This window comes from Oncorhynchus mykiss, chromosome 20, assembly GCF_013265735.2.
Source record: "Oncorhynchus mykiss isolate Arlee chromosome 20, USDA_OmykA_1.1, whole genome shotgun sequence".
In the NCBI taxonomy this organism is placed as follows: domain Eukaryota; kingdom Metazoa; phylum Chordata; class Actinopteri; order Salmoniformes; family Salmonidae; genus Oncorhynchus; species Oncorhynchus mykiss.
In genome coordinates, this window is record NC_048584.1 from 38,572,453 (window position 1) to 38,599,324 (window position 26,872).

The 26,872-nt window shown below is 40.8% G+C and overlaps 1 protein-coding gene and 1 long non-coding RNA gene across 2 annotated transcripts in view; both read left to right on the forward strand.

The window, feature by feature from the left end:
* Positions 1-8,282: 8,282 nt before the first annotated feature.
* Positions 8,283-21,853, forward strand: LOC110499600. The gene is made up of 4 exons (XR_005038003.1): positions 8,283-8,488; positions 10,067-10,194; positions 19,062-19,137; positions 20,966-21,853. It is a non-coding gene; the product is annotated as an uncharacterized LOC110499600 (long non-coding RNA).
* Positions 21,854-22,366: 513 nt separating this feature from the next.
* Positions 22,367-26,872, forward strand: part of LOC110499544 (dual specificity mitogen-activated protein kinase kinase 6) — a 43,954-nt gene continuing 39,448 nt past the window's right edge. Inside the window, exon 1 of the mRNA XM_036956317.1 lies at positions 22,367-22,731. Within this exon, the coding sequence (XP_036812212.1) occupies positions 22,641-22,731 (91 nt within the window). The 5' untranslated portion in view covers positions 22,367-22,640. The remainder of the gene's footprint in view (positions 22,732-26,872) is intronic.

A 26,872-nucleotide genomic window follows, 5' to 3' on the forward strand; every position in this document is an offset into this window, starting at 1 on the left:
AAGGGGATAGGCAGGTACGAGGCCAGAACAGGGAGAGTGGTCAGGCAGGTGGGTTCGGCGTCAGGACAGGCAAGGGTCAAAACCAGGAGGGCTAGGAAAAGAAATAGGAGCTAAGAAAAATGCTGGCTGACTTGGCAAAACAAGATGAACTGGCACAGAGAGACAGGAAACAGAGATAATGCCCCGGGGATAATAAGCGACACCTGGATGGGGGTGGAGACAAGCACAAGGACAGGTGAAACAGATCAGGGCGTGACAGCCAATGGTGCTTCAACAAAGTACTGAGTAAAGAGTTTGAATGCTTAGGTAAATGTCATATATTTCTAAAACACTGTTTTGCTTTGTCATTATGGGGTATTGTGTGTAGGTTGATGGGGGGGGGGACTATTACATAGATTTTAGAATAAGGCTGTAACGTAACAAAATGTGGAAAAAGTAAAGGGAGTGACCCACGCGCCCCCCCCCCCCCCCCCCCCTGTTGAGTTTGGGAACCACTGCCCTAAGGTACAGTATTGACTCTTAAGGTACAAACTGCAATTGGACAATTGTATACAGTGGGGTATTATTGACATCCTTGATAAAGACGAGCAAAATTGACCGTATAAAATCATTTCAATGGTGTGTTTGGTGTCGAAATGAGGCAACGCGAGCAGAAAAGTCTTGTGATGGGAATCAGGAGCTTGAAAAAAATGAGTTTTGGCGGAAAAAAAAACTGATCCATTGGGTTTGTCACTTCCACTTGTTGAGGAGCGGTTGACAGTTCTGGCAGCATGTAGGTCTAGTGTGTCTTCTGGTATGGTGGAGGAAAGTGAGGGGGATATAGCTAACGATTCCCCTACAATCCACATGGTTGGTCTTTGTGAGTTGGTTGAAGTTGTGGTCGATGTTCACTTGTCCCTGGTGGTATGTTTACGAAACCAATAACTAGCGTACTGATTTTGCTGCACTCGTTATGTCTAGGGGTCTAAGGCCTAGCTCCCTGGTCTGGAACCTGACTCGTTGTGTCAAGTTGACTCGTCCTGTTGCATCACCCAACTTCTGTTGAGCTTCAATTGGAGGACAGATAACTTAACTTTCTCCTGCAAAATGTCTTGATAAACTTGGGAATTCATTTTCCCGTCGATGACAGCAAGCTGTCCAGGCCCTGAGGCAGCAAAGCAGCCCCAAACCATGATGCTCCCTCCACCATACTTTACAGTTGGGATGAGGTTTTGATGTTGGTGTGCTGTGCCTTTTTTTCCTCCACACATACTGCGTGTTCCTCCCAAACAACTCAACTGTAGTTTCATCTGTCCACATAATATTCTGCCAGCAGCGCTGGAACATTCAGGTGTATTTTCTGCAAACTTCAGACGTGCAGTAATGTTTTTATTGGACAGCAGTGGCTTCTTCCGTGGTGTCCTCCCATGAACACCATTCTTGTTTGGTGTTTTACGTATCGTAGACTCGTCAATAGAGATGTTAGCTTGTTCCAGAGATTTCTGTAAGTCTTTAGCTGACACTCTAGGATTCTTCTTAACCTCATTGAGCATTCTGCACTGTGCTCTTGCAGTCATCTTTGTAGGACGGCCACTCCTAGGGAGAGTAGCAATAGCACTGAACTTTCTCCATTTATAGACAATTTGTCTTTCCGTGGACTGATGAACATCAAGGGTTTTAGAGATACTTTTGTAACCCTTTCCAGCTTTATGCAAGTCAACAATTCTCAATTGTGGGTCTCCTGAGATTTATTTTGTTCAAGGCATGGTTCACATCAGGTAATACTTCTTGTGAATATCAAACTCAAATTTTGTGAGTGTTTTTTATAGGGCAAGGCAGCGCTAACCAACATCTCCAATCTCGTCTCATTGATTGGACTCCAGGTTAGCTGACACCTAACTCCAATTAGCTTTTGGGAATGTCATTAGCCTAGGGGTTCACATGCTTTTTCCATCCTACACTGTGAATGTTTTTTAATTATTGCATTCAATATAGACAAGAAAAATACAATAATTTGTGTGTTATTAGTTTAGGCACACTATGTTTGTTTATTGTTGTGACTTAGATGAAGATCAGATCAAAGTTGATAACCAATTTATGCAGAAATCCGGGTAATTCCAAAGGGTTCATATACTTTTTCTTGCCACTGTAAGTCCAGTTACCACACCCTAATAGCGTAATTATTTCCCCCTTAATCAAATCACAATCAACTTGTTTTTTTTTTGTATTGTATTTTAAATTTTGGGGGGGAATGTGGACACAATTCAAACACTTTGTTTTTTAAAACATTTTTTTCAGAAATGTTTTATTCAAATATGCAAATGCATATGGGGCAAAATTCATTTTTCTGGACACTGGATGAAGTCAGCCTAAATATGTTTGTTTCATTTTGAAAAGACCGCCCAGGACCGTCCAGAGCAAATAAATCCGTTGTGAATATATTACACACCCAAAGCTGACTTGTGAAGGTGCTGGAGGGACCTTTCTACGTGTAAAATACAGATCTCTCTTCTCTCCTCAGGGACCTCCAGCCATTCCAGAGCACACCTGATTCAACAAGTTAATCAACACAATAATAAAACCCATGGAATTAGAATTTGGCCCATTCAACCAGAATGAAAACCCCTGTATGGTTCTACAAATATCCTTTGCGATTGAGAAAGTTATTTATGGAACCATTATCCATAAAGGTTATTTAAAGAACAATAAAAAATAATCATTTTTTGGTGCTATATTTTTAAATCTTCTTTATAAAACCTTAGGAAAAGGTTATTTATAGAACCATACATGTTCCTTTTAGAACCAGATGAGCATGGTTCTTTATAGAAGATAAAAAAAAAAAAAAAAGGTTCCATGTAGCATCATAAAGGGTTCCGCCATGGTTACAAACCAATAAACCCTTATTTGGAACTAGATAGAACCATTTGTTTTTAGTGTGTTCTCAGCGGTATCGTGGCAAGGACAAACATCATTACGTTGTCATCCAGAGGCCCACTTGATTATTTTCAAGCTACACACAATTTTTTATTTATTTCACCTTTATTTAACCAGGTAGGCTAGTTGAGAACAAGTTCTCATTTGCAACTGCGACCTGGCCAAGATAAAGCATAGCAGTGTGAACAGACAACACAGAGTTACACATGGAGTAAACAATTAACAAGTCAATAACACAGTAGAAAAAAGAGTCTATATACATTGTGTGCAAAAGGCATGAGGAGGTAGGCGAATAATTACAATTGTGCAGATATGTTACATACAGCAGGTTTCTAACGGACTAAAGGCGTCCTGACACTGGTAACGTCACAACCCCACTATTGGGACACACCAAATGATTATCGGCCTAAGTGATTTCTCTGACTCACAGTAAGCTGATTTGCTATGAGAATGAATTAATCTGTTCATCTACAATGTGTACATACACTAATGTGATTGGTTATGGAAGAACACACACACACAGAATTCATTTTGTTTTTAGTTAATTAAAATGGATTGAGTTAGCAAGGGTTTAAAAAGGGTCTCAACATGTAATCAAACACACGTGTGCGTCCATGCACGCAAACACATGCACGCAAACACATGCATGCACACACATGGACACACACACACACACACACACTCAGATGGAGAGAACTCAGATAGAGAGAGCTCAGATAGAGAGAGGAATCACAGATAGACATCGTTATCTTCTTACTGTTTCCATGGCGAATGCAAGGCCCAGTGCAATGCCCAGAATTAGATAGCCTTTATAGCCTCTGTGCTGACTCCTTTCTATCATACAGACGGTCAGGCAATTTGTATTATATATATATATGAAGTGAACCTGCCCTCTTGTGGCAATCAGATGCTAGTTTTGATGATCGGACAGATTCAAGACTCCCATGCAAAATGTATAATCAAAACCAATGGGATTATTGAATATTTTCTGTCAAATAAGTTCAGCAAACTGAACACACATTATAAAAAGAGGAAAGAAAAAAGTAGAGATTTCTCTGAGACCCTTCTGGGCTTCTTGCCCAGGTTGTAAAAGTCCATAGTGCACTCTCTGTCAACCAGGCATTTGCACTTTTGGGATCCCAGCCAGAAAAGGTTACCGTCTCTCACACTGTATCTAATTTCCCAAAAACAGATAGAGGTAAATAAAACCCCTAAAGATACTGACTTTGACAGGTTCATCACACGGGATCATTAAATCTCCCCAGGACAGACAGAATAGACCAGCGTCAACATTGACATGATACTGGTCCACTGACTGCTTCTGCTATTTTAGCAGCCAGCCACCATATTCTGTCTCAGTCTCTGCCTGGACTTTTTATGTTGTGTTTGAGTCATTGTAGGATCTTAGAGCCAGTGTATATTTAACTGGCAGAAATTAATGGCGGCAGATGGCGCTAAGCTAACCGAATGTTAATCTTGATGCCTTTCCACTAACCCTACCCTGAACCTGAAACTGAAACTACATAACCTTAACCTAAACCTAAACCTAAACCTAGTTCCTAAACTTAATTTGAACTCGTACCTTCTGTAGTGTGGTCACAAGACCTGTGTTTCAGCCACGCTCCAAAGATGTTTGTAAGACACAATAAAATGGAATAATTGGTCATTGATCATCACATTTATTTTGCTTCTAATTAATTAAACGTGCTCTCTCGTGTTGCCTGTGGCAGCTCATACGTTAATACCTTGGGTGTCGCCGTGTCACGCATATGGACCGGTCTAGCTGTTTACACAATCACATGTGCCAAGTGGTTAGAGTGGTGGACTAGCAACCGGAAGGTTGTAAGTTCAAAACTCCCGAGCTGGTAAGTCTGTCGTTCTGCCCCTGAACAGGCAGTTAACCCATTGTTCCTAGGCCGTCCTTGAAAAGAAGAATTAGTTCTTAACTGACTTGCCTAGTTAAATAAAGGTTGTGCAGACTATCGCTACCACAACTAATCAATACGTTCTATGGCCTCAATTGTCCCCTTTTGTAGGCCTAAGCACCTGATGTTGCCAGCATACAGTACTAGCTTTAATCCTCTTGAATCGATCAGATACACAGTATTTTGTTGGGTTGATAATAGGCCTACAAATGTAACAAATTGCTGTACATTTACAGCAAAACTTTCACAGTTAGCTACTGAAATTCTATATTACAGTACATTACTGTAAAGAACAATGCATTAATGGGGGCTCATTGGCGTTCCGCTAAACTGCTACACTACAATTTTACACTAAAATACTGTATCTGTTCTGCTGTATATTTACAGCAGCATACTGTGAATTATGGTGCATTTTGGGAAAATGTTATGGGGGGATGAAAGAATCTCTGGCTCATTAAAGTATTTTGAGGAGAGCCTTGTAAGAGGCTTTTTTTGGTTGCACACATTAGTGAGACTGCTGTACCCAACAGAATACAGTAAATCTACACTAACTTACGAGCTACTGTGCTGTCAGTAATGTACTGTAATTCAGTACTATACTGTATTTTTCTAATCTAAAAACATTTTCCTGTTAATCTACAGTAATTTACTGGCTACTGTGCTGCCAGTAATTTACTGTAATTCAGTACCACCCCCACAGAATACAGTACCATACTGTTGTCATGACGTTGGCCTCTTTGGGTATAGCAAGCCCCATCCCCCTCTCCCTGCCTCCCCCTTGCCTCCTTCAACTAGGTTGTGGTCAGAGAGATGTCGTAAATTCCCGAGGATCTCCTCATGGACACACAGTATAGAGAGAGTAGATTTTCATGGAGCACCTCAATTACGAGATGGCTAAAATGGTTGCAGACCATGTTTTTCTCCATTAGGAGGACAAAGGTTGTAGACCATTGCTGAATCTTTTAACCATACCACATGGTTAAACTCTTAGACTATCGATACCGACAGAATAAGAACAAGTCTTTGATATTGCTGAATCTTTTAACCATACCACGTGGTTAAACTCTTAGACTATCGATACCGACAGAATAAGAACAAGTCTTTGATATTAATTACTAGTCTGCAGCTAGGAATTCGGTATCATTGAACGCGAAGAACGACAACCGCCGAAACATCCATTCTATAACGAAACGCTTGTCAATCTGAACTATCCACTATAACCACGACAGAGTGAGAGAGAGGGAGAGAGACAGACAATTCTACAAAATAAATGAACTTTTCACCAGCGATCAAGACGACACACTGAGCGTAAATATATATATTGATTGCAATTGTTCCCGAATGAGTGAGCGTTCATGTGTAAAGGATTAGCATTTTCATTGTTATAATTATTACTCTGTAGTGACTTCTTAGTCGACCCCCACTTCCCCTTTTGTCTAACAAGCCACCATGCCGGTTTAGCCAACTAGGGCACATTCTCCTATCATTTCATCTAACCACATCTACCTTGTTTGTTTGTTTATGCATTTCTGTGAATTATTTAGTTAGTAATAAATAAATGATTTAAGAGACAATTGATGTATGGATGACTCATAGTGAAGACTGGGTTTGTGCAGATAACCAACAATTTACGACGTTTGGAATGAGACTAACGTGAGGTAAAGTAAATTATTAATTAATTTGAAGACTAATTGATCAGATAAAATATCAGAAAAGTTATTTTAGGAAATTATAACTTTGTAATCTGAATATTTTTCCTTGGTGCCCCGACTTCCTAGTTCATTACAGTTACGTGATTAATCAGTCTAATCGCGTAATAATAATTACAGAGAATCTTTGATAAAACTCAAGTCTTCAGTTGATGATAGTAAAGACATGACACTGTAATTTTGGAAAAAAAACCAAAACCTATTATGGGTGAATGGGATTGATGTGGCTCATTAACAAAGGTTGAGACGTGCCTTGTAAGAGGCTATACATGTTGCAACCGTTAACGAGGGTGCTGTACCAATTTAAGTGGTATGAGGTAATGGTTCACCTAACAATGAAATGTATATAGGGAACAGATCAGAGTGACAGCAAGTCTCAAACCTTTAATGGTTGAGTGTTTATCCATGTCCTTTTGCTCTGTTCTGTCGTCACTACCAGTTTAGAAGCCTTCGTTAAAGCTCCTAAACAGTCATTCTCTCATGGCTAACTACCAGGAAGTTTGAAAAAACTGAATGAGTGGGCGGGGGATCTTATATTCATGAGCTTTCCTTGACTGACAGCTCTTTGAAACGCCTACATCAAGCAACTTGGATGCAGTGAGCAGTGTTGCAGTAGAACCTCTAGCCGGGCCCTCAGAGCATGTGCAGACCAGCTGGCTGTTGTGTTCTCTGACATGTTCAATCCCTCCCTAGCTCAGGGCCTCTATACCCATTCGCTTCAAGATGTCCACTATCATCCCTGTGCCCAAGAAAGGGAATGTAACTGAACTGAATGACTACCGACCGGTAGCACTCACTTCCATCATCATGAAGTGCATGGAGAGGCTAGTCAAATACCATATCACCTCCTCCCTACCCGACACACTCAACCCTCTTCAATTCACCTACCGTCCTGACAGATCCACGGACGACGCCATCCCCATTGCAGTGAACACTGCCCTTATCCACCTGGACAAAAAGGTTGTGATACAGCCCAGGATCGAACCAGGGTCTGTGGTGACACCTCTAGCACTGTGATGCAGTGCCTTAGACCTCTGTGCCACTCGGGATCCTCAAAATACAATTAAACTGATTATTAAACTGTTACATAAGAGGCTTCGTGAATTGTGGGGCGGGCTGGTGAAATACCAATGACAAAACAGGTATTGAAAGTATTGAAATACTTATATCAAATATATGTAACAGTAATGCACTGTAAAATCTAGAAATACAGCTTGTTACTGTAGTCAGGTGTTCCATTAATATGCTGTACATTTGTGATACAGTAAAGGTCCTGTAAAACTACAGTAATTTACTGGTTACTGTGCTGCCAGTAATTTACTGTAAAACAATACAGGAATTGTTTTTTTCAACATAGTGCCATTATGTTCTGTTCAACCTTGACAATTCTGCCCTGCTTTCAACCTGATCATGGGCTTCTCAATTTGAGAATGCCCCCCACCTCCCCCCATAGCCTGCTCTGACTTGCCCCAGCAGCACTACACCCAAAGAAGAGACAGAATAGAATAGAATAGACGGAGAGGGAGAGAGACAGAGAATAGACAGAGAGAATAGACGGAAGAGAGAGGGAGAGACAGAGAATAGACGGACAGAGAGAATAGACGGAAGAGAGAGGGAGACAGAGAGAATAGACGGTGAGTGAGAGAGACAGAGAATAGACAGAGAGAATAGACGGAGAGAGCGAGAGACAGAGAGAATAGACAGAGGGAGATAGACGGAGAGATTAGACGGAAAGAGAGAGAGACGGAGTGAATAGACAGAGAGAAAGGGAGAGAATAGACGGAGAGAGAGAGAGAGAGATGGAGAGCATAGAAGGAGAAAGAGAGAGAGAGAGGGGATTAAGAGAGAAGAAAGTACTTTCTGGAAGAGGAAAAGCTCTGATCAACCTAATGGGGATGCTGTTGTTGTCTCTCTGTCTCTACACCGACCTCGTCACTGGAGGTAAGGCCACCCAACACCACCACTGTCTGTCTGTTCCCATTGACAACTCACTTTGCAGGGCAGGATGACACAGAAGCACAGGGGAATTGAGATAACAAAACACTTCAGTGTAATGTATTGTAGTGTCATTTTAGGTGCGTATAAACCAGTATAGAACAGTAACAGTTGGAGTGTTTGGTTTGTAGTTTGATTTGTTTGATCATTTATACAGGGAGACACATTTGTCATTGATTTGATACAGTAGTATGACTAATGCTTGAAAAATAAAGTGTCTCCCCCTGCATTTTAACTTGAGCTATTATTTACTTTGATACTGCAAATGAGGGTAGTTTACAAATATATCTAGGAACTGATACGTTCAACTTTAAAACCAATGTTTAAGACAATTAGTCTAGTCTTACAGTAATTTACACGGTCAACCTCGTGCCTGTGTGAATCACGACTGGAGGAGAGTTAAACACTGACACAATAGTTCCGGTTGTTTCTTGTTCCCTTTTTCTTCCGGAAAAGGAAGTTTGACCAACAGACTTATAAGAAAAAAGAGGAACTTCCTCTGACAGATTAATAAAAGCTAAAATAGATCCTTAATTCAAATCATATACAGTTTCCCATTTGAATCTGGTCTGTATCTCTATTTAGCGGCCACCGCTTCTCCCTTCCCTGTTCACGTTGACGGGGCCCATGACATCTCCTGCGGTTGTACCCTTGCTAAAGGGCAATAGCACCACTTTTTACATTTTTAGTTTTTTTTTACCCCGTTTCCTTTTTCTCCCCAATTTCGTGGTATCCAATTGTTGTAGTAGCTACTATCTTGTCTCATTGCTACAACTCCCGTACGGGCTCGGGAGAGACGAAGGTTGAAAGTCATGCGTCCTCCGATACACAACCCAACCAAGCCACACTGCTTCTTTAACACAGCGCACATCCAACCCGGAAGCCAGCCGCACCAATGTGTCGGAGGAAACACCGTGCACCTGGCAACCTTGGTTAGCGTACACTGCGCCCAGCCCGCCACAGGAGTCGCTGGTGCGCGATGAGACAAGGATATCCCTACCGGCCAAACCCTCCCTAACCCGAACGACGCTTGGCCAATTGTGCATCGCCCCACGGACCTCCCGGGCACGGCCGGGTACGACAGAGCCTGGGGGCGAACCCAGGGTCTCTGGTGGCACAGCTGGCACTGCAGTACAGCGCCCTCAACCACTGCGCCACCCGGGAGGCCCCTATAGCACCACTTTTCAACCTCGTATTCATTATCTCCAACACCATACTAGTGTCTGCGTATGTGAAAATGGCACACCATACTAGTGTCTGCGTATGTGAAAATGGCACACCATACTAGTGTCTGCGTATGTGAAAATGGCACACCATACTAGTGTCTGCGTATGTGAAAATGGCACACCATACTAGTGTCTGCGTATGTGAAAATGGCACACCATACTAGTGTCTGCGTATGTGAAAATGGCACATTTCTAAATGTTGTAGCAAAAAGAGTTAAACAATAAAATGTGTCAAACACACTATTTCCATTTTCATTAAACCCTAAAACTGTACAATAAAGTATTCTCTCTCTTCTAGGCATGACGAAGGCTGATGAGATCCAGAATTATGGCGGTGACACCACAAGCTGCTCTCTGGCTCCGGTGCAGCGTCTGGTGGCCTTGCTGGCTCAGGGGAACGGCAGCGATGTGTCCCTCAGGGTTCAGGTAGGCAGCTTGCCTAGAGGGTTAGTGAGGTGGGCAGAGACCAAAGGGTTACCAGGTGAAATCCTGGCTCTGACTGGGAAAACGTTTGTGGGATGTGGGTGGCTGAACCTTGTCCTCGAACCCGTGTGTGTTTGTGGGAGGGGATAAAGGAAAATTACAACATCGTCTCTGTGACGTTTGAAACAAACAAAGTAGTCGTTCTGCTAGAGACCGCTGAGTGTGCTGAGGTCTTTGACAAGTTCATCAGGTAACCAACCGTTCATTTGATTTATAAAGCACGTTTCTGGCATCCAAGGTGCTATGGTGAGGGAGAGCGTACAGTGTGCTGCCGTCTTCAACAGGTTCAATAACAATAATAATAGTTTGGTAGGTGATTAGATTTGTCCTATAAGTGTGTATTAATACACGTGTGCATTTTTGTATTTTTTTTTATTGCATATCCCATATCCCATCTGCCATTATCAACAGTGACCCTGGAGTAAATTAGGGTTAAGTGCCTTGCTCAAGGGCACATGAACAGATTTCTCACTTTGTCGGCTCGGGGATTCAAACCAGCAACCTTTCGAGGAAGAAAGTAATAAGTCACAAGAAATGATATCATAAGGAATTCCCCTCCTGACAAGGAATACATGGTTTAGGGTTCATGGGGGGGGGGGGGGGGGGGGAAGCAGAAAGTGGTTTAGGGTTCATGGGGGGGGGGGGGGGGGGGGGGGCAGAAAGTGGTTTAGGGTTCATGGGGGGGGCAGAAAGGGGTTTAGGGTTCATGGGGGGGAGCAGAAAGTGGTTTAGGGTTCATGGGGGGGGGGCAGAAAGTGGTTAGGGTTCATGGGGGGGAGCAGAAAGTGGTTTAGGGTTCATGGGGGGAGCAGAAAGTGGTTTAGGGTTCATGGGGGGGAAGCAGAAAGTGGTTTAGGGTTCATGGGGGGGGGGGGGGGGGGGGGGGGGGGAGCAGAAAGTGGTTTAGGGTTCATGGGGGGGGGGGGGGGGGCAGAAAGTGGTTTAGGGTTCATGGGGGGGGAGCAGAAAGTGGTTTAGGGTTCATGGGGGGGGGGACAGAAAGTGTCAGGAGAGGGGGGGTTAACTGTAGATGTCACTCTACTGCTTTAGACTGTGTACTCCATATGGGTAACAGGCTCAAACAGTTTACTGTGTATTTTTATATAGCCATCTAGTGGGAGTACTTGGTAACTGCAACCTCGTGACTGATTCAGTACTACTCGGAAATCCCAGTCCTAAATGCTGAATACCAGTGGAGGCTGCTGGGAGGACGCACGGTCAGTGGGTGTCATAATACATCAATTAGTACATCAATTAGTGATTGACCAACGTAATTGGTCCATGTAGGTGTAACCTCATTGATCATAATCTACTGTAGAGGCTTACTCTGGCTGGCTACTGCAACGATATAACTATAATTCCTGTATAATTCCACTCATTAATTTGAATGGAAAAACCCGTTCTAGGAATTATATCTCTATGACTGCAACACTAGATAGCTGTATATTGTGTACATCCTATAGCGTATAGGATTCTATAGGATATAGGGTATTATATAGGTTATAGGGTATTCTATAAGGTATACGGTATTATATAGGGTATAGGGTATTCTATAAGGTATACGGTATTATATAGGGTATAGGGTATTCTATAAGATATAGGGTATTCTATAGGATATAGGGTATTAAATAGGGTATAAAATATTCGAGAAGGAATAGGGAATGACATAGAGTATAGGGTATTCTATGTGATTTAAGGTATTATATAGGGTATAGTGTATTATATAAGGTCTATGGTATTATATAGGATATAGGGTATTCTATAGGATATAGGGTATTCTAGAAGGAATAGGGAATTAAATAGGGTATAGGGTATTATATAGGGTATAGGGTATTCTATAGGACATAGGGTATAGGGTATTCTAGAAGGAATAGGGAATTATATAGGGTATAGGGTATTATATAGGGTATATTGTATTCTATAGGATATAGAGTATTATAGGGTATTCTATAAGGTTTAGGGTAACATATAGGGTACAGGGTATTATGTAGGGAATGGGGCATTCTATAGGATATTATATAGGGTAAGGGTATTATATAGGGTATATGGTATTATATAGGATATAGGGTATTCTATTGTCACGATCATCGTAAAGAGGAGACCAAGGCGCAGCGTGATATGAATAAATGTTCTAAATTTAATGAAGAAAGAACACTGAAACAAACTTACAAAACAACAAACGAACGTGACGCTATATAATCTAAATGTGCAGACACAGGCAACTAAAACATAGACATAGATAATAACCCACGAAATACCCAAAGAAGATGGCTGCCTAAATATGGTTCCCAATTAGAGACAACGATAAACAGCTGCCTCTAATTGAGAGCCAATCTAGGCAACTATAGACATACATAAACACCTAGATAGTAAATGACCCCATAAACCTACAAAACCCCTAGACAGTACAAAAACACATACATCACCCATGTCACACCCTGACCTAACCAAAACAATAAAGAAAACAAAGAATACTAAGGTCAGGGCGTGACATCTATAAGGTATAGGGTATTATATAGGGTACAGGGTATTATATAGGATATAGGGTATAGGTTATTCTATAAGGTATGAGGTATTATATAGGATAAAGGGTATTATAAAGTGTATAGGGTATTATATAGGGTATAGGGTATTCTGTAAGATATAGGGTATTATGTACGGTATAGGGTATTCTATAAGGTATAGGGTATTAAATAGGGCATAGGATATTCTATACAATATAGGGTATCACATAGGGTATAGGGTAATCTATAGGATATAGGGCATTATATACGGTACAGGGTATTATATAGGGTATAGGGTATTCTATGAGGCACAGGGTATTCTATAGGGTATAGGGTATTATATAGGGTATAGGGAATTATATAGGCAATAGGATATTCTATAAGGTATAGGGTACTATACAAGGTATAGGGTATTATACAGGGTATAGTATATTCTATAAGGTATAGGGTGTTATATAAGGTATAGGCTATTATATAGGATATAGGGCATTATATAGGGTACAGGATATTATATAGTGTACAGGGTATTCTATAAGGTATAGGGTATAGGGTATTATATAGGGTAAAGGGTATTCTATAAGGTATAGGGTATTATATAGGGTATAGTGTATTCTATAGGGTATAGGGTATTATATAAGGTATATAGCATTATATAGGGCATAGGGTCATCTATAAGGTATAGGGCATTATATAGGGTATTCTATAGGGTATAGGGTATTCTATAAGGTATAGGTTATTATACTATTATATAGGGTACAGGGTATTCTATAAGGTATAGGGTATAGGGTATTCTATATGGTATAGAGTATTATATAGGGTATGATAAATTATATAGGCTATAGGGTATTCTATAAGGTATAGGGAATTTTATAAGGTATAGCGTATTATATAAATTATAGGATATTATATAAGGTATAGGGTATTATATGGGCATTCTATTGGGTATAGGGTATTCTATATGGTTTTATATAGGGTAAATTGTATTCTACAAGGTATAGGATAATCTATAGGGTATAGGGTATTATATAAGATATCAGGTATTATATAGGGTATTCTATACGGTATAGGGTATTATATAAGGTATAGGGCATTATATAGGATATAGGGCATAATATAGGGTATAGGGTATTATATATTGTATAGGGTATTCTATAATGTATAGGGTATTATATAGGGTAAAGGGTATTCTATAAGGTATAGAATATCTGGTACTCTATAAGGTATAGGGTATTATATAGGATATAGGGTATTATATAAGGTATAGGGTATTTTATAGGGTATATGGTATTATATAGGGCATAGGGTATTTTATAAGGTATAGGGTATAGGGTATTCTATAAGGTCTAGGTTATTATATAGGGTATAGGGTAGTATAATGGGTATATGGTATTATATAAGGTACATGGTATACTATAAGGTATAGAGTATTCTATAGGGTATAGGGTATTCTATAAGGAATAGGGTATTGTATAGGGTATAGGTTATTATATAGGATATCGGGCATTATATAGGGTATAGGGGGTGATATAGGGCATAGGGTATTCTATAAGGTATAGGGTATTCTATAGGGTATATGGGTATTCTATAGGATATAGGGTATTATATAGGGTATAAGGAATTGTATAGGCTATAGGGTATTCTATAAGGTATAGGCTATAGGGTGTGATATAGGGCATAGGGTATTCTATAAGGTACAGGGTGTTCTATAAGGTCTAGGTTATTATATAGGGTATTATAAAGGATATAGGGTTTTATATAGGGTATCCTGTAGGGTATATGGTATTATATTGGGTATAGGGTATTATATAAGGTCTAGGGTGTTCTATAAGGTCTAGGTTATTATATAGGGTATTGGGTATTATATAGGGTATAGGGTATTATATAGGGTCTAGGTTATTATATAGGGTATTATATAGGGTATAGGGTTTTCTATAGGGTATTATATAAGGTATAGGATATTATATATGGTATTATATGAGGTATTATATGGGCATACGGTATTCTATAGGGTATTATATAAGGTATAGGGTATTCTATAGGGTATAGGGTATTCTAAAGCTTTTTGGGTATTTTATAGGGTAAATGGTATTCTATAGGGCATTCTATAGGGTATTATATAGGGTATAGGGTATCCTATAGGGTATTATATAGGATATATGATATTCTATAGGGTATTATATGAGGTATTATATGGGCATACGGTATTCTATAGGGTATTATATAAGGTATAGGGTATTCTATAGGGTATAGGGTATTCTATAGCGTTTTGGGTATTTTATAGGGTAAATGGTATTCTATAGGGCATTCTATAGGGTATTATATAGGGTATAGGGTATCCTATAGGGTATTCTATAGGGTATATGATATTCTATAGGGTATTATATGAGGTATTATATGGGCATACATTATTCTATAGGGTATTATATAGGGTATAGGGTACCCTATAGGGTATTCTATAGGGTATATTATATTCTATAGGGTATTCTATAGGGTATAGGCTATTCTATGTGCTATAATGTGTTCTATAGGGTATGGAGTATTATATAGGGTAAAGGGTATTCTATAGGGTAAAGGGTATTCTATAGGGTATTCTATGGGGTATAGGGTATTCTATAGGGTAAAGGGTATTAGATAGGGTATAGGGTATTCTATAGGGTATTGGGTATTCTATAGGGTATAGGGCAGGTATTCCCAAACTGTGGTACGTGCAATGTCGTCAGGGTACGCCAAATACAAATGTGATTCAAAAAAATATATATATAATAATAATAAAAATATTCACATTTTCAAATTGTCCATGTATATTTTCCCACGGGGCTATAAATTTGGGTGAGGTTTTTTTCTCACCTGAGTGGCCTCGTTTCACCGCCGAAAATAAAATGAAACCATCTAGTGTTCAGCGAAATAATAACACGATGTCAAATACAGGTAGCCTAGTCAAATAATTAACATCCAATCACATTAACCGTTACGCTATCACGGGAATTCCACTAACTCATTCCATTTGCTCGAAAATTGATAAATGGTTCAAAGTATGGCCTGCGTCCATCGAGACACATACCAGCTCTACTGGAAGTAGTGCTACTACCAGCAGTACTACTACACCTGCACCTGTCGACAACACAAGTTGTTCTGCTTCCACAAACACATCCAATGCTAGCATCAGTAATTCTACATTTGTTGTTAGTCCAGCTAGCATGGACACTGACAGTTGTGAATCTGATGCAGCCGAAGAGCTACTGCCCCCTGACCCGGGAAAGCACCGAACAACAGACAGGGACGTTGGACCATCGAAGAGGTGCAAATATGATGAGAACTACATTGATTTGGGGTTCACTTATATTGGGAGCAGTGCCTTTCCTCAGCCACAGTGTGTTAGATGTGCAAAAGTACTATCTCACAACTTGATAAAACCTTCACTCTTGCACAGACATTTAGAAATAAAACATGCCAGTTTGAAAAACAAGCCACGGGAGTTTACAGGGAGTCTCTGGAACTATATTTAATGTGCGGGACAAAACTGAGGCTATGATTAGGAAGTTGGAGCTCTTCTCTGTCTGCATTAACAAGGACAACACACAGGTCTTTCCATCATTGTATGGTTTTTTTTGTGTGCAAATGAACTCAAGCTTTACAGACAAGGTCAAATGTGATATAGCGAAGCACCTGAGTGAGTTGGGTGTGCAATTACGTAGGTACTTTCCTGAAATGGATGACACAAACAACTGGATTGGTTATCCCTTTCATGCCCTGCCTCCAGTCCACTTACCGATATCTGAACAAGAGAGACTCATTGAAATTGCAACAAGCGGTTCTGTGAAAATTGAATTTAATCAGAAGCCACTGTCAGATTTCTGGATAGGGCTGCACTCAGTGTATCCTGCCTTGGCAAATCGCGCTGTTAAGACACTGATGCCCTTTGCAACCACGTACCTTTGTGAGAGTGGATTCTCGGCCCTCACTAGCATGAAAACTAAATACAGGCACAGACTGTGTGTGGAAAATGATTTATGACTGAGACTCTCACCAAAACAACCCAACATTGCAGAGTTATGTGAATCCTTTCAAGCACACCCTTCTCATTAACCTGTGGTGAGTTATTCACAATTTTCAATGAACAAATAAGGTTTTATATGTAAGATGGCTAAATAAAGAGCAACATTATTGATTATTATTATATTATTATTTGTCCCCTGGTCCTTTAAGAGCTGTGTCACTTCCCATGAGCCGGGTTATGACAAAAACTCTCACTCGTTCTAATGTTTAATAAATGTATCGTATATTGTGTGTGGCAGGCTTACAATGATGGTGAAAAAAAAACATTTGAGAGTGACTGACCCTGGTGCTAGAGGGGGTACAGCTGACCCTGGTGCTAGATGGGGTACAGCTGACCCTGGTGCTAGAGGGGGTACAGCTGACCCTGGTGCTAGAGGGGGTACAGCTGACCCTGGTGCCAGAGGAGGTACAGCTGACCCTGGTGCTAGAGGGGGTACAGCTGACCCTGGTGCTAGAGGGGGTACAGCTGACCCTGGTGCTAGAGGGGGTACAGCTGACCCTGGTGCTAGAGGGGGTACAGCTGACCCTGGTGCTAGAGGGGGTACAGCTGACCCTGGTGCCAGAGGGGGTACAGCTGACCCTGGTGCTAGATGGGGGTTCGCAGATGGAGATTAAATGTTTGAAGGAGTACGGGACTATAAAAAGTTTGGGAATCACTCCTATAGGGTATTCTACACGGCAGGGTTTCTCCAACTCGGTCCTCGGGACCACCAACGGGGTACACATCTTGTTTTGTTGCCATAGCACTACACAGCGGATTAAACATAATCAACTAATCATCAAGCTTTCATTATTTGAATAAGCTGCGTAGTGATAGGGAAACAAAACAAAACCTTGCACCCCTTGGTGGTCCCGAGGACAGAGTTTGGGAAAAGCTGCTACAGGGTGTTTAGGCCAGGGCTGTTAACCTCTGACCCTACGAGGTCCAGAGCCTGCTTCTTTTCTGTTCTACCTGATCATTAATTACACCCAGCTGGTGTCCCAGGTCTAAATCGGTGACTGATTAAGGGGAAGGAGGCTTATTCTGGCTGGCTAACAGTAGACAACACTAGACAGGAGAAAATACTCTCTAGGCTTCTGTATGCCGGGTACAGCCTACTACCACAAATAGCTTTGATCTGTTGCCATTTCTGTTGGGGTTTGAGTTTCTGTCTTGGCTGGAGATACCCATGATAAAGTCAGACTTTTAAAAATAATAATAGCAACTAAGACTTTTCTGTGTACTCTGCGGAGGTTGGGTGTATTTGGATCAACTACAACATAATTTCCTTGGGTGAAACATAACATGCATTTGGATCAACTACAACATAATTTCCTTGGGTAAAACATAACGCATTTGGATCAACTACAACATAATTTCCTTGGGTAAAACATAACGCATTTGGATCAACTACAACATAATTTCCTTGGGTAAAACATAACGCATTTGGATCAACTACAACATAATTTCCTTGGGTAAAACATAACGCATTTGGATCAACTACAACATAATTTCCTTGGGTAAAACATAACGCATTTGGATCAACTACAACATAATTTCCTTGGGTAAAACATAACGCATTTGGATCAACTACAACATAATTTACTTGGGTAAAACATAACGCATTTGGATGATCAAAGGCTTACTGTGAATGCAGGTGTGGGTTTAGAGAGGACGTCATTACTTTACATACATTACCTCTTTCCCTTGATCTGACCCCCTTCTCATCTCTCTCTGTCTCTCTCTCTCTCTCTCTCTGTCCCCTTTTCATCTCTCTCTATCTGACCCCTTCTCATCTCTCTGTCTCTCTCTCTCTATCTGACCCCCTTCTCATCTCTCTCTGTCTATCTTTCTATCTGACCCCCTTCTCATCTCTCTCTGTCTTTCTTTCTATCTGACCCCCTTCTCATCTCTCTCTGTCTCTCGTTCTATCTGACCCCCTTCTCATCTCTCTCTGTCTCTCTTTCTATCTGACCCCCTTCTCATCTCTCTCTGTCTCTCGTTCTATCTGACCCCCTTCTCATCTCTCTCTGTCTCTCTTTCTATCTGACCCCCTTCTCATCTCTCTCTGTCTCTCTTTCTATCTGACCCCCTTCTCATCTCTCTCTCTCTCTCTTTCTATCTGACCCCCTTCTCATCTCTCTCTGTCTCTCTTTCTATCTGACCCCCTTCTCATCTCTCTCTTTCTCTCTGTCTCTCTGTCTTTCGATCTGTCCCCTTCTCATCTCTCTCTCTGTGCCCCCTCTACACAATCTGGCCACTAAATACAGAGTCCAGGGCTTTCAGCAGGGTCACCCAGTACATGACTCAGAACCTGGCCAGCTCCTCTGGACACGCGGTGGAAAGGTATTGTACTGTTTATTTATTTTTATCTCACGTTTATTTAACCTTGAAGTCCCATTGAGGTCAGAGGTCGTCTTTCCCAATGGAGCCCTGTATTTTCAGGTCCCCATTGGGAAAAGGTAACCTCCCTCTTTATGTTGTAATATAATGTATATGTTATGGTTATATGAATGGAGGTCGGGGTGTCATCTGATATAGTTTGTTGAACTCTGTAAATGTTTTTTTAACTTCTAGGAATAACATTTTCAGCTGAAGTCCATACATTATGAAGTCCATGCATTATGAAGTCCATGCATTATGAAGTCCATACATTATGAAGTCCATGCATTATGAAGTCCATGCATTATGAAGTCCATACATTATGAAGTCCATACATTATGAAGTCCATGCATTATGAAGTCCATGCATTATGAAGTCCATACATTATGAAGTCCATACATTATGAAGTCCATACATTATGAAGTCCATACATTATGAAGTCCATGCATTATGAAGTCCATACATTATGAAGTCCATACATTATGAAGTCCATACATTATGAAGTCCATACATTATGAAGTCCATACATTATGAAGTCCATGCATTATGAAGTCCATACATTGTGAAGTCCATGCATTATGAAGTCCATACATTGTGAAGTCCATGCATTATGAAGTCCATGCATTATGAAGTCCATACATTATGAAGTCCATACATTATGAAGTCCATACATTATGAAGTCCATGCATTATGAAGTCCATACATTGTGAAGTCCATGCATTATGAAGTCCATGCATTATGAAGTCCATACATTATGAAGTCCATACATTATGAAGTCCATACATTATGAAGTCCATACATTATGAAGTCCATACATTATGAAGTCCATGCATTATGAAGTCCATGCATTATGAAGTCCATACATTATGAAGTCCATGCATTATGAAGTCCATGCATTATGAAGTCCATACATTATGAAGTCCATACATTATGAAGTCCATGCATTATGAAGTCCATGCATTATGAAGTCCATACATTATGAAGTCCATACATTATGAAGTCCATACATTATGAAGTCCATACATTATGAAGTCCATGCATTATGAAGTCCATACATTATGAAGTCCATACATTATGAAGTCCATACATTATGAAGTCCATACATTATGAAGTCCATGCATTATGAAGTCCATACATTGTGAAGTCCATGCATTATGAAGTCCATACATTGTGAAGTCCATGCATTATGAAGTCCATGCATTATGAAGTCCATACATTATGAAGTCCATACATTATGAAGTCCATACATTATGAAGTCCATGCATTATGAAGTCCATACATTGTGAAGTCCATGCATTATGAAGTCCATGCATTATGAAGTCCATACATTATGAAGTCCATACATTATGAAGTCCATACATTATGAAGTCCATACATTATGAAGTCCATACATTATGAAGTCCATGCATTATGAAGTCCATGCATTATGAAGTCCATGCATTATGAAGTCCATGCATTATGAAGTCCATGCATTAGTCTTTACAATAAACATTGCATTCATTAAAAGGCCCAATGCTGTCCAAAACCATTTTGGAACAATACTGTCAAATTGTGAAAATTATGATAATGACATTTTAGGGTAAGAGCTATTTGAAAAGACTGCCTGAAATGTCAATGTTTTTCTTATTTTTTATTTTTTTACAATTTTAATTGAAAACAATCACAGTAAATATAATTAATTGTTACCCAGTAATGATTTGATATTGAGATAAAAACACTGCATTGGACCTTTAACAATTAGTTCAATTAGTGAAACATGGACTGGACAATAATAATGTTGACAACATTGCAGGTACCAGTATGCCCTTCAGACTGGAGAAGTGGCCCTGAGGGAACCTGTCCTGGAACCTGTCCTCCGTACTGCAGAGTGGGGAGTGGACCACCGTCAGCATCGACCTGCTCATGACCCTGCTGCAGCGTTTAGACCTCATCTTGCAGGTACAGTAGGCCTACTCCTTGGTAGCCTGATTGCCGATCTGTTTACACTGTCTGACCGACTCCTTGTCAATCATTGTCACATAATTGTCTGTCTCATCCGAGATCTGTTTGTGTTGGCGATACAGCACAAACAGACATGGGAGCAGGCTAACTCCTGTGTATTACTCCATCTTATGATTATGTACAGAACTATTGAACAATTTTGAACTGGTATGTGTGTCTTTGTCTTTGCAATGTGTATATATACTGTATTTATTTAATTACTTGTTACTTTTATTTCTTATTCTTATTATTTTGTTATAACTGTATTGTTGGTAAAGGACTTATAAGTAGGCATTTCACTGTAAGGTCTACTACACATGTTGTATTCAGCATTTCACTGTAAGATCTACACCTGTTCAGCATTTCACTGTAAGGTCTACTACACCTGTTGTATTTAGCATTTCACTGTAAGATCTACACCTGTTGTATTAAGCGCATGTGACTAATAAACTTTGATTTGATTTATGTATTCCTGGCTAAAAAATGAATTCCCCTGATCTGAAGGAACAATAAAGTTTTAAAATGTGACTTTGAATTTCGGGGTGAGGTGTAGCTGTTCATGGCGCTGGAGGCCTGGATCAACCAGAACGAGCCTGATTCTCTAACAGCGGAGAACGCTCTCAGAGCCGTCCGTCATCAAATCGTGATTAGATTCATGGTCCTTTTGCTTTTTAAAATTCATAATAGATAACTAATATTATCTTAGTAGAGATTAACGTTTTTTTTTGTGTGTGTGTGTGTGTGTGTGTGTGTGTGGGGGGGGGGGGGGGGTGGTATTATTCTCAAGCTGTTTACCAAGGAGGAGGTTGATAAAAAAAACAGTTTCCTCTTCATTGACATTACCGCTGATGATATCTCTTGCTTGCGGTACCATTTAATAAAGCAAAATTATTCCAGGACAGATTGACTGTGTGTTTCCAATATTTAAGAGTGATGTATTACAAGTAGCCTGTGCCTGTTGTTATTGATTATGTCGGCATATGAGTGCAAACAAAAAGTGGAACTTCAAGTTTCGTTTCATGTAAATCATAATACACTTGAAATTAATATTTTGTATTTAGCCTACAAGAAAACATGCAGATCATTTATCACACATAGCCGTACTCAGATACTGTAATAAAGTAATACAATACTGTAATACAGTACGCGTAACTACAGTATGGACTACAGTTCCCACCATCCTTTACGCCCAAGCAGGAAGAACGTTCGTAATATAGGCCAATGCCACTCACTGTCTGATCCAAGTTAGGAGCTTTCAGCTGCCAGCCGTGGCCCATTATGTAAGTGCCGCTGAGAATTATTTGCAGTGCCATTGCAAAACGACCCGTTTCCTGACCGTTTTGCAAGGTGTGCAATTGTAATATTGCTCTTTGCACGGACACACACGGTTCAGACGCAAAAAGGCTCCAAGTGCATGAAGATCGCGGCTTGTATTCCGCATCCTTGTTGCAAAGCAAGTCGCTGAAGCAAGCTTCGGTGCGAGGGCGATGGAGGGAGGGAGTGAGAAAGAAGGCAACGTCTCTAGTGCATCCCCTCCCCCCCATCAAAGCAAAGGGGAAATGTCTCAGCCAAAGGGAGGTAAGACTATATTACATGCGATCTGTGCAAAACGACTGAAATGCAATTAGTTATGCATTGTCTGCAATGTGCATTGCTGCAGGTTGAATATCGTCAATGCATGTTAAAGTTTATGCAGTAAAAGGATCAGTTGCATTTCCTGTTTAGATCTTCCCCTTTGCAGAGTTCCTGGTAAAACGATGCTGTCTGTCTGTCTGTCTGTATTCTCAGCATATAATAGCTGGATGCTTTCTGCTCATGTTGATGGTAATTTGCAGTCCTCTTGTACCAGGGATGTTATAACCTAATTAAAGCTGTCACATAGTCAGCAACTCCCTGCAGACATATTGCAACGCCTTTTCTGTAAAGCATGTACGATCACATGCACATTTCGACGAGATGTTGCCTTTGCAAGGTAATGCATCAAATGCGTTTATTGCAGTGCATCGATTAACTGCATAACGGTAAACTTTGCTATTACAATACGTGCGTTGTAAATGGCTGAGTCGGGCGGGACACGATTACAATGGTTAAGTTTCAATTGGTTAAGTTCAGTTCAAACTGCTCAGGATAATCACACTGTAGTTCTTCTGACAATTTTATTAAATGCAGTTTTATTTTCACTGTTAGTGGTGCATAATGAAAATGATTGGGACGCCTATAGACCTAGATAGACATTTAAAAAAAAAGTTCAAAGCTAAATATAGATTTGCTGTAAGTAAGTCTACTGTACTGAGGTGTACAGTTGAAGAAACAGGGCAGTAGGCTATTAAAATAGGAGTCTCCAAGCAAAACCGCCCTGCCACATTCACTAAGTAAAAGCTCAGACACAGGTAGGGATTGCCAAACGGTTTACCTGCTGACAGTACCTAGTACCTGTGAAGAGTCAATCTCTTTTTGTGTTCACGCAGCAAAGACCTTGGAAGTTGTCAGTCACTCAGCCTTGTTAAAATTCTACTAAGCAGAAGGTGGCAGTGTCTTTTTTTTGTTTTGGCAATTCATAGCTGTGCGCATTGCTTCTGCTCTAATGTTGCTTTTTTGTAGAAAACCCTTGTTGATACTAGCACGATGGCCACAGCTGTATAACTACCTAGCAAGAAACAATTTAATTCACTCTCCATAATACTGCCAGTCTAGCCCATAGTCAAATGTTTAGCTAGGTTTACGTTAGCACATTCGCCAGCTAGCACTACATAGTGCAGTGAACCTTAGCTAGCTAACTCAGCAGCTGTTACGTGGAAGCTAGCTAATCCGTTGTGATTGAATCATAATGGCAATACCTGCTACAGTGGTTAGCTAGCTTGGAGGAAGTATTCAGTACATTGCGTCTCTGCACTAAGCTAGCTATCATCCCATAGCCTACATTGCATATGAAGTTTGACTGGCTCATCTATGGATGTACGAAGAAAATGCCCTCTTTCTCCTTTTTTTTTTTTGGCTCCCCCACGTGGGGAGTTTGTGCTCTCTAATTGGCTCAAAGTCAGTTTGTTGGCCACTGATGAGCATTGCGATTCTACAAGTATAATCAGTAGGTTCGTCGCTACCGGGTCGGCACGCAGCAGGTACAGCTTCTGTTCTAGCAAGAGAAAGAACAGCTTGCCACTGTATTAAGTGTCTATCGGCAGTGAGATTCTCATTTGTTTCTTGCTTATTTCTCTCGAGGTGGACCACTGTACAAGAAGACTAGACCTAGAGACAATCTCTATAACCCTCTGGAATGTATTGCTATTGATCTCCGTTGTGCTTGATGAATTAATCAATTAAGGTCACTGATCAATTAGAAACGCCCCTCACCTGGTTGTCTTGGTCTTAATTGGACACACATTGACAAAAACCAGAAGTCACTCGTCTCGTTCCTCCGCGGAAGGAGTTTTGAATATTGATGAGTATTTTCATCGTTTTTTTTCACAACATAGGCCTAATTGTCCTGTTACTCCGATCCATCTAAACTCATTCATTGGATGATTCCTTTCCACTAGTGTTCTTTTTTTAAGACCTAGACAGTGGAGTTCAGTGGCCTTACTTGTTCTTCTGAAGAACAAAGGGAGAAGTGAAAATCCACAGACACTCAGCCCTCCATGCAATGATGCCATCCATGCAATCCATGCAAGGATGCACATGTTCCATAGCTGCAGGCCTCTGCACTTAGTGGACCCTACTGCATTCCTAAGGCCAAGGCAAACATCTATTATAACAGATCATCAAGGAGAAACATGCGTATTATTTTTTTAATAAGATTTGCATAGCCAGGAGGGCTATTATCGACGGTGTCCCAAATGACACCCATATCGCCTGAATAGTGCACTACTTTTGACCTAAGCCCAATGGGTGCTGGTCTAAAGTAGTGCACTACATAGGGAATAGGGTGTCATTTGGAACATAATCAAACTACTTTGTTGTGAGGTCGTCTAGTATGGGCTCTCCTATTGCAGATGGTTGGTTTTCACAGTCCGAGGTTCAGGTTAGATTAGGGAACTCACAGGTTACACACCTGTTTTGTTGAAGTAAAGGTTTTGTCTGTAATCCTTCCCCACCAAACACACACACACACACACACACACACACACACACACACACACACACACACACACACACACGTGAATGTACACACGACACAAAACAATGTGTTTAGCAACAAAGCCGATGCGAGGGCATCTTCGGATGCAAAACGGACTGGGTTGGCTTAGAATCATGGACAACATACGAAGTATATTTAGTCTCCAATGTTTCTTGAAAACTTAAATACATTTGCACAATAAACACTTGTTGTCGCTGAAATACATCATTACAGTTATTAGTTACTTAGCTATCGAATTTTTCCCATATTGTCAGACTTGGTATGAATCAAAACGCCTAAAAACACTTCAGAATACAATTTGCTAAAACAAGCCACCTACGAACCCCCACCATAGTAGCTTCTTGTCTTTTGTTTCTAGCTATCTGGCCATCCAGAAACACAACAACGCACAGCTCTCTACACCTGCAACCCACACGCACGCACAGCACAGCACACACACTGGCTGGCTGGCTGTGCAGGATATGACCAGCTAGTGGCTCGCCCCTGATTGGCGGCAATATTTACCTTTACCTGTGGGCTTCTGTCAATACAGGTGAAACGTCAACCCCCCCCCCCCCACACACACACACACACACTGGCGTTGCAGCAAATGGTGACGCTTTCTATGTGGTAAATACAAAGGCCTATTTTAATTTATGGACTCGGCTGGTTTGGGACTTTTGTGTGATATTAAGACGGAACAATGTATTCACACTTTTGTTTAACCTGTGCAAAAGAAAAAACACCTGCGAAACGGTTTCCATTGAGTATTTACGTTGAGTATTTACATTGAGTGTTTACGTTAGAAATGCTGCACCCCAGACGTTGTAGTGTGTACCTTGCAGATACATATGTTCTTTCCTTAAGTAAGGAAATGCATTTTTTAAATTTTATTTTTTACAAAAAAAAATTTAAAATGCTGTGATAGGAAATGCCAAAGAATTTATCAAGACTTTAGATATTCTGCAAGTGATACTGGCTCCTGCTCTAATTCTTGTGCAAGATAAGGGCGTGCAAGTGTCAACCCTAGAATGGGATGGGTTTACAAAGGGGGGGGGGGGCTACCAGACATCTATGTGTTTCTGTCATCACTGTCTCGTCGTGTCAGTAAGGACTAGGGAGTAAATGATGCTGACAGTCTTTAAATATTTTTATTTTTTTTAAATGCAGTTTGGCCCAGAGACGGACCGTTGTGCTTTCATCATTGTCTGTTGTACTATGCTGTGGCACTGGGGGTGGTGATGGCAGCAAGTCGGCCAGCCAGTGGCCCTCTGAGTGCGTGTCCCTGTCCTCTGCCGTCTGCCACTGTAGCCCAGCCTCAGCCGACCCTCTTGCCCCAGCCTGGCCTGCACAAACACCCCATTTGTCATGCAAATAGACCCTGCATCGTTTTCAGCTGCACAGATAGTAAATTTGCTGTTTCGACGGGCCTATTGTTGGTCCTGTTCCAAGCCTATAGTGGCTTTCTGCTGCAATAACAGTAGGATTGTTCACTGCATTGTTAGCTGATGATCCACTAAGCGTGTGTGTGTGTGTGTGTGTGTGTGTGTGTGTGTGTGTGTGTGTGTGTGCAGAGATGGAAAGTATTTGTTACATATATTTGAA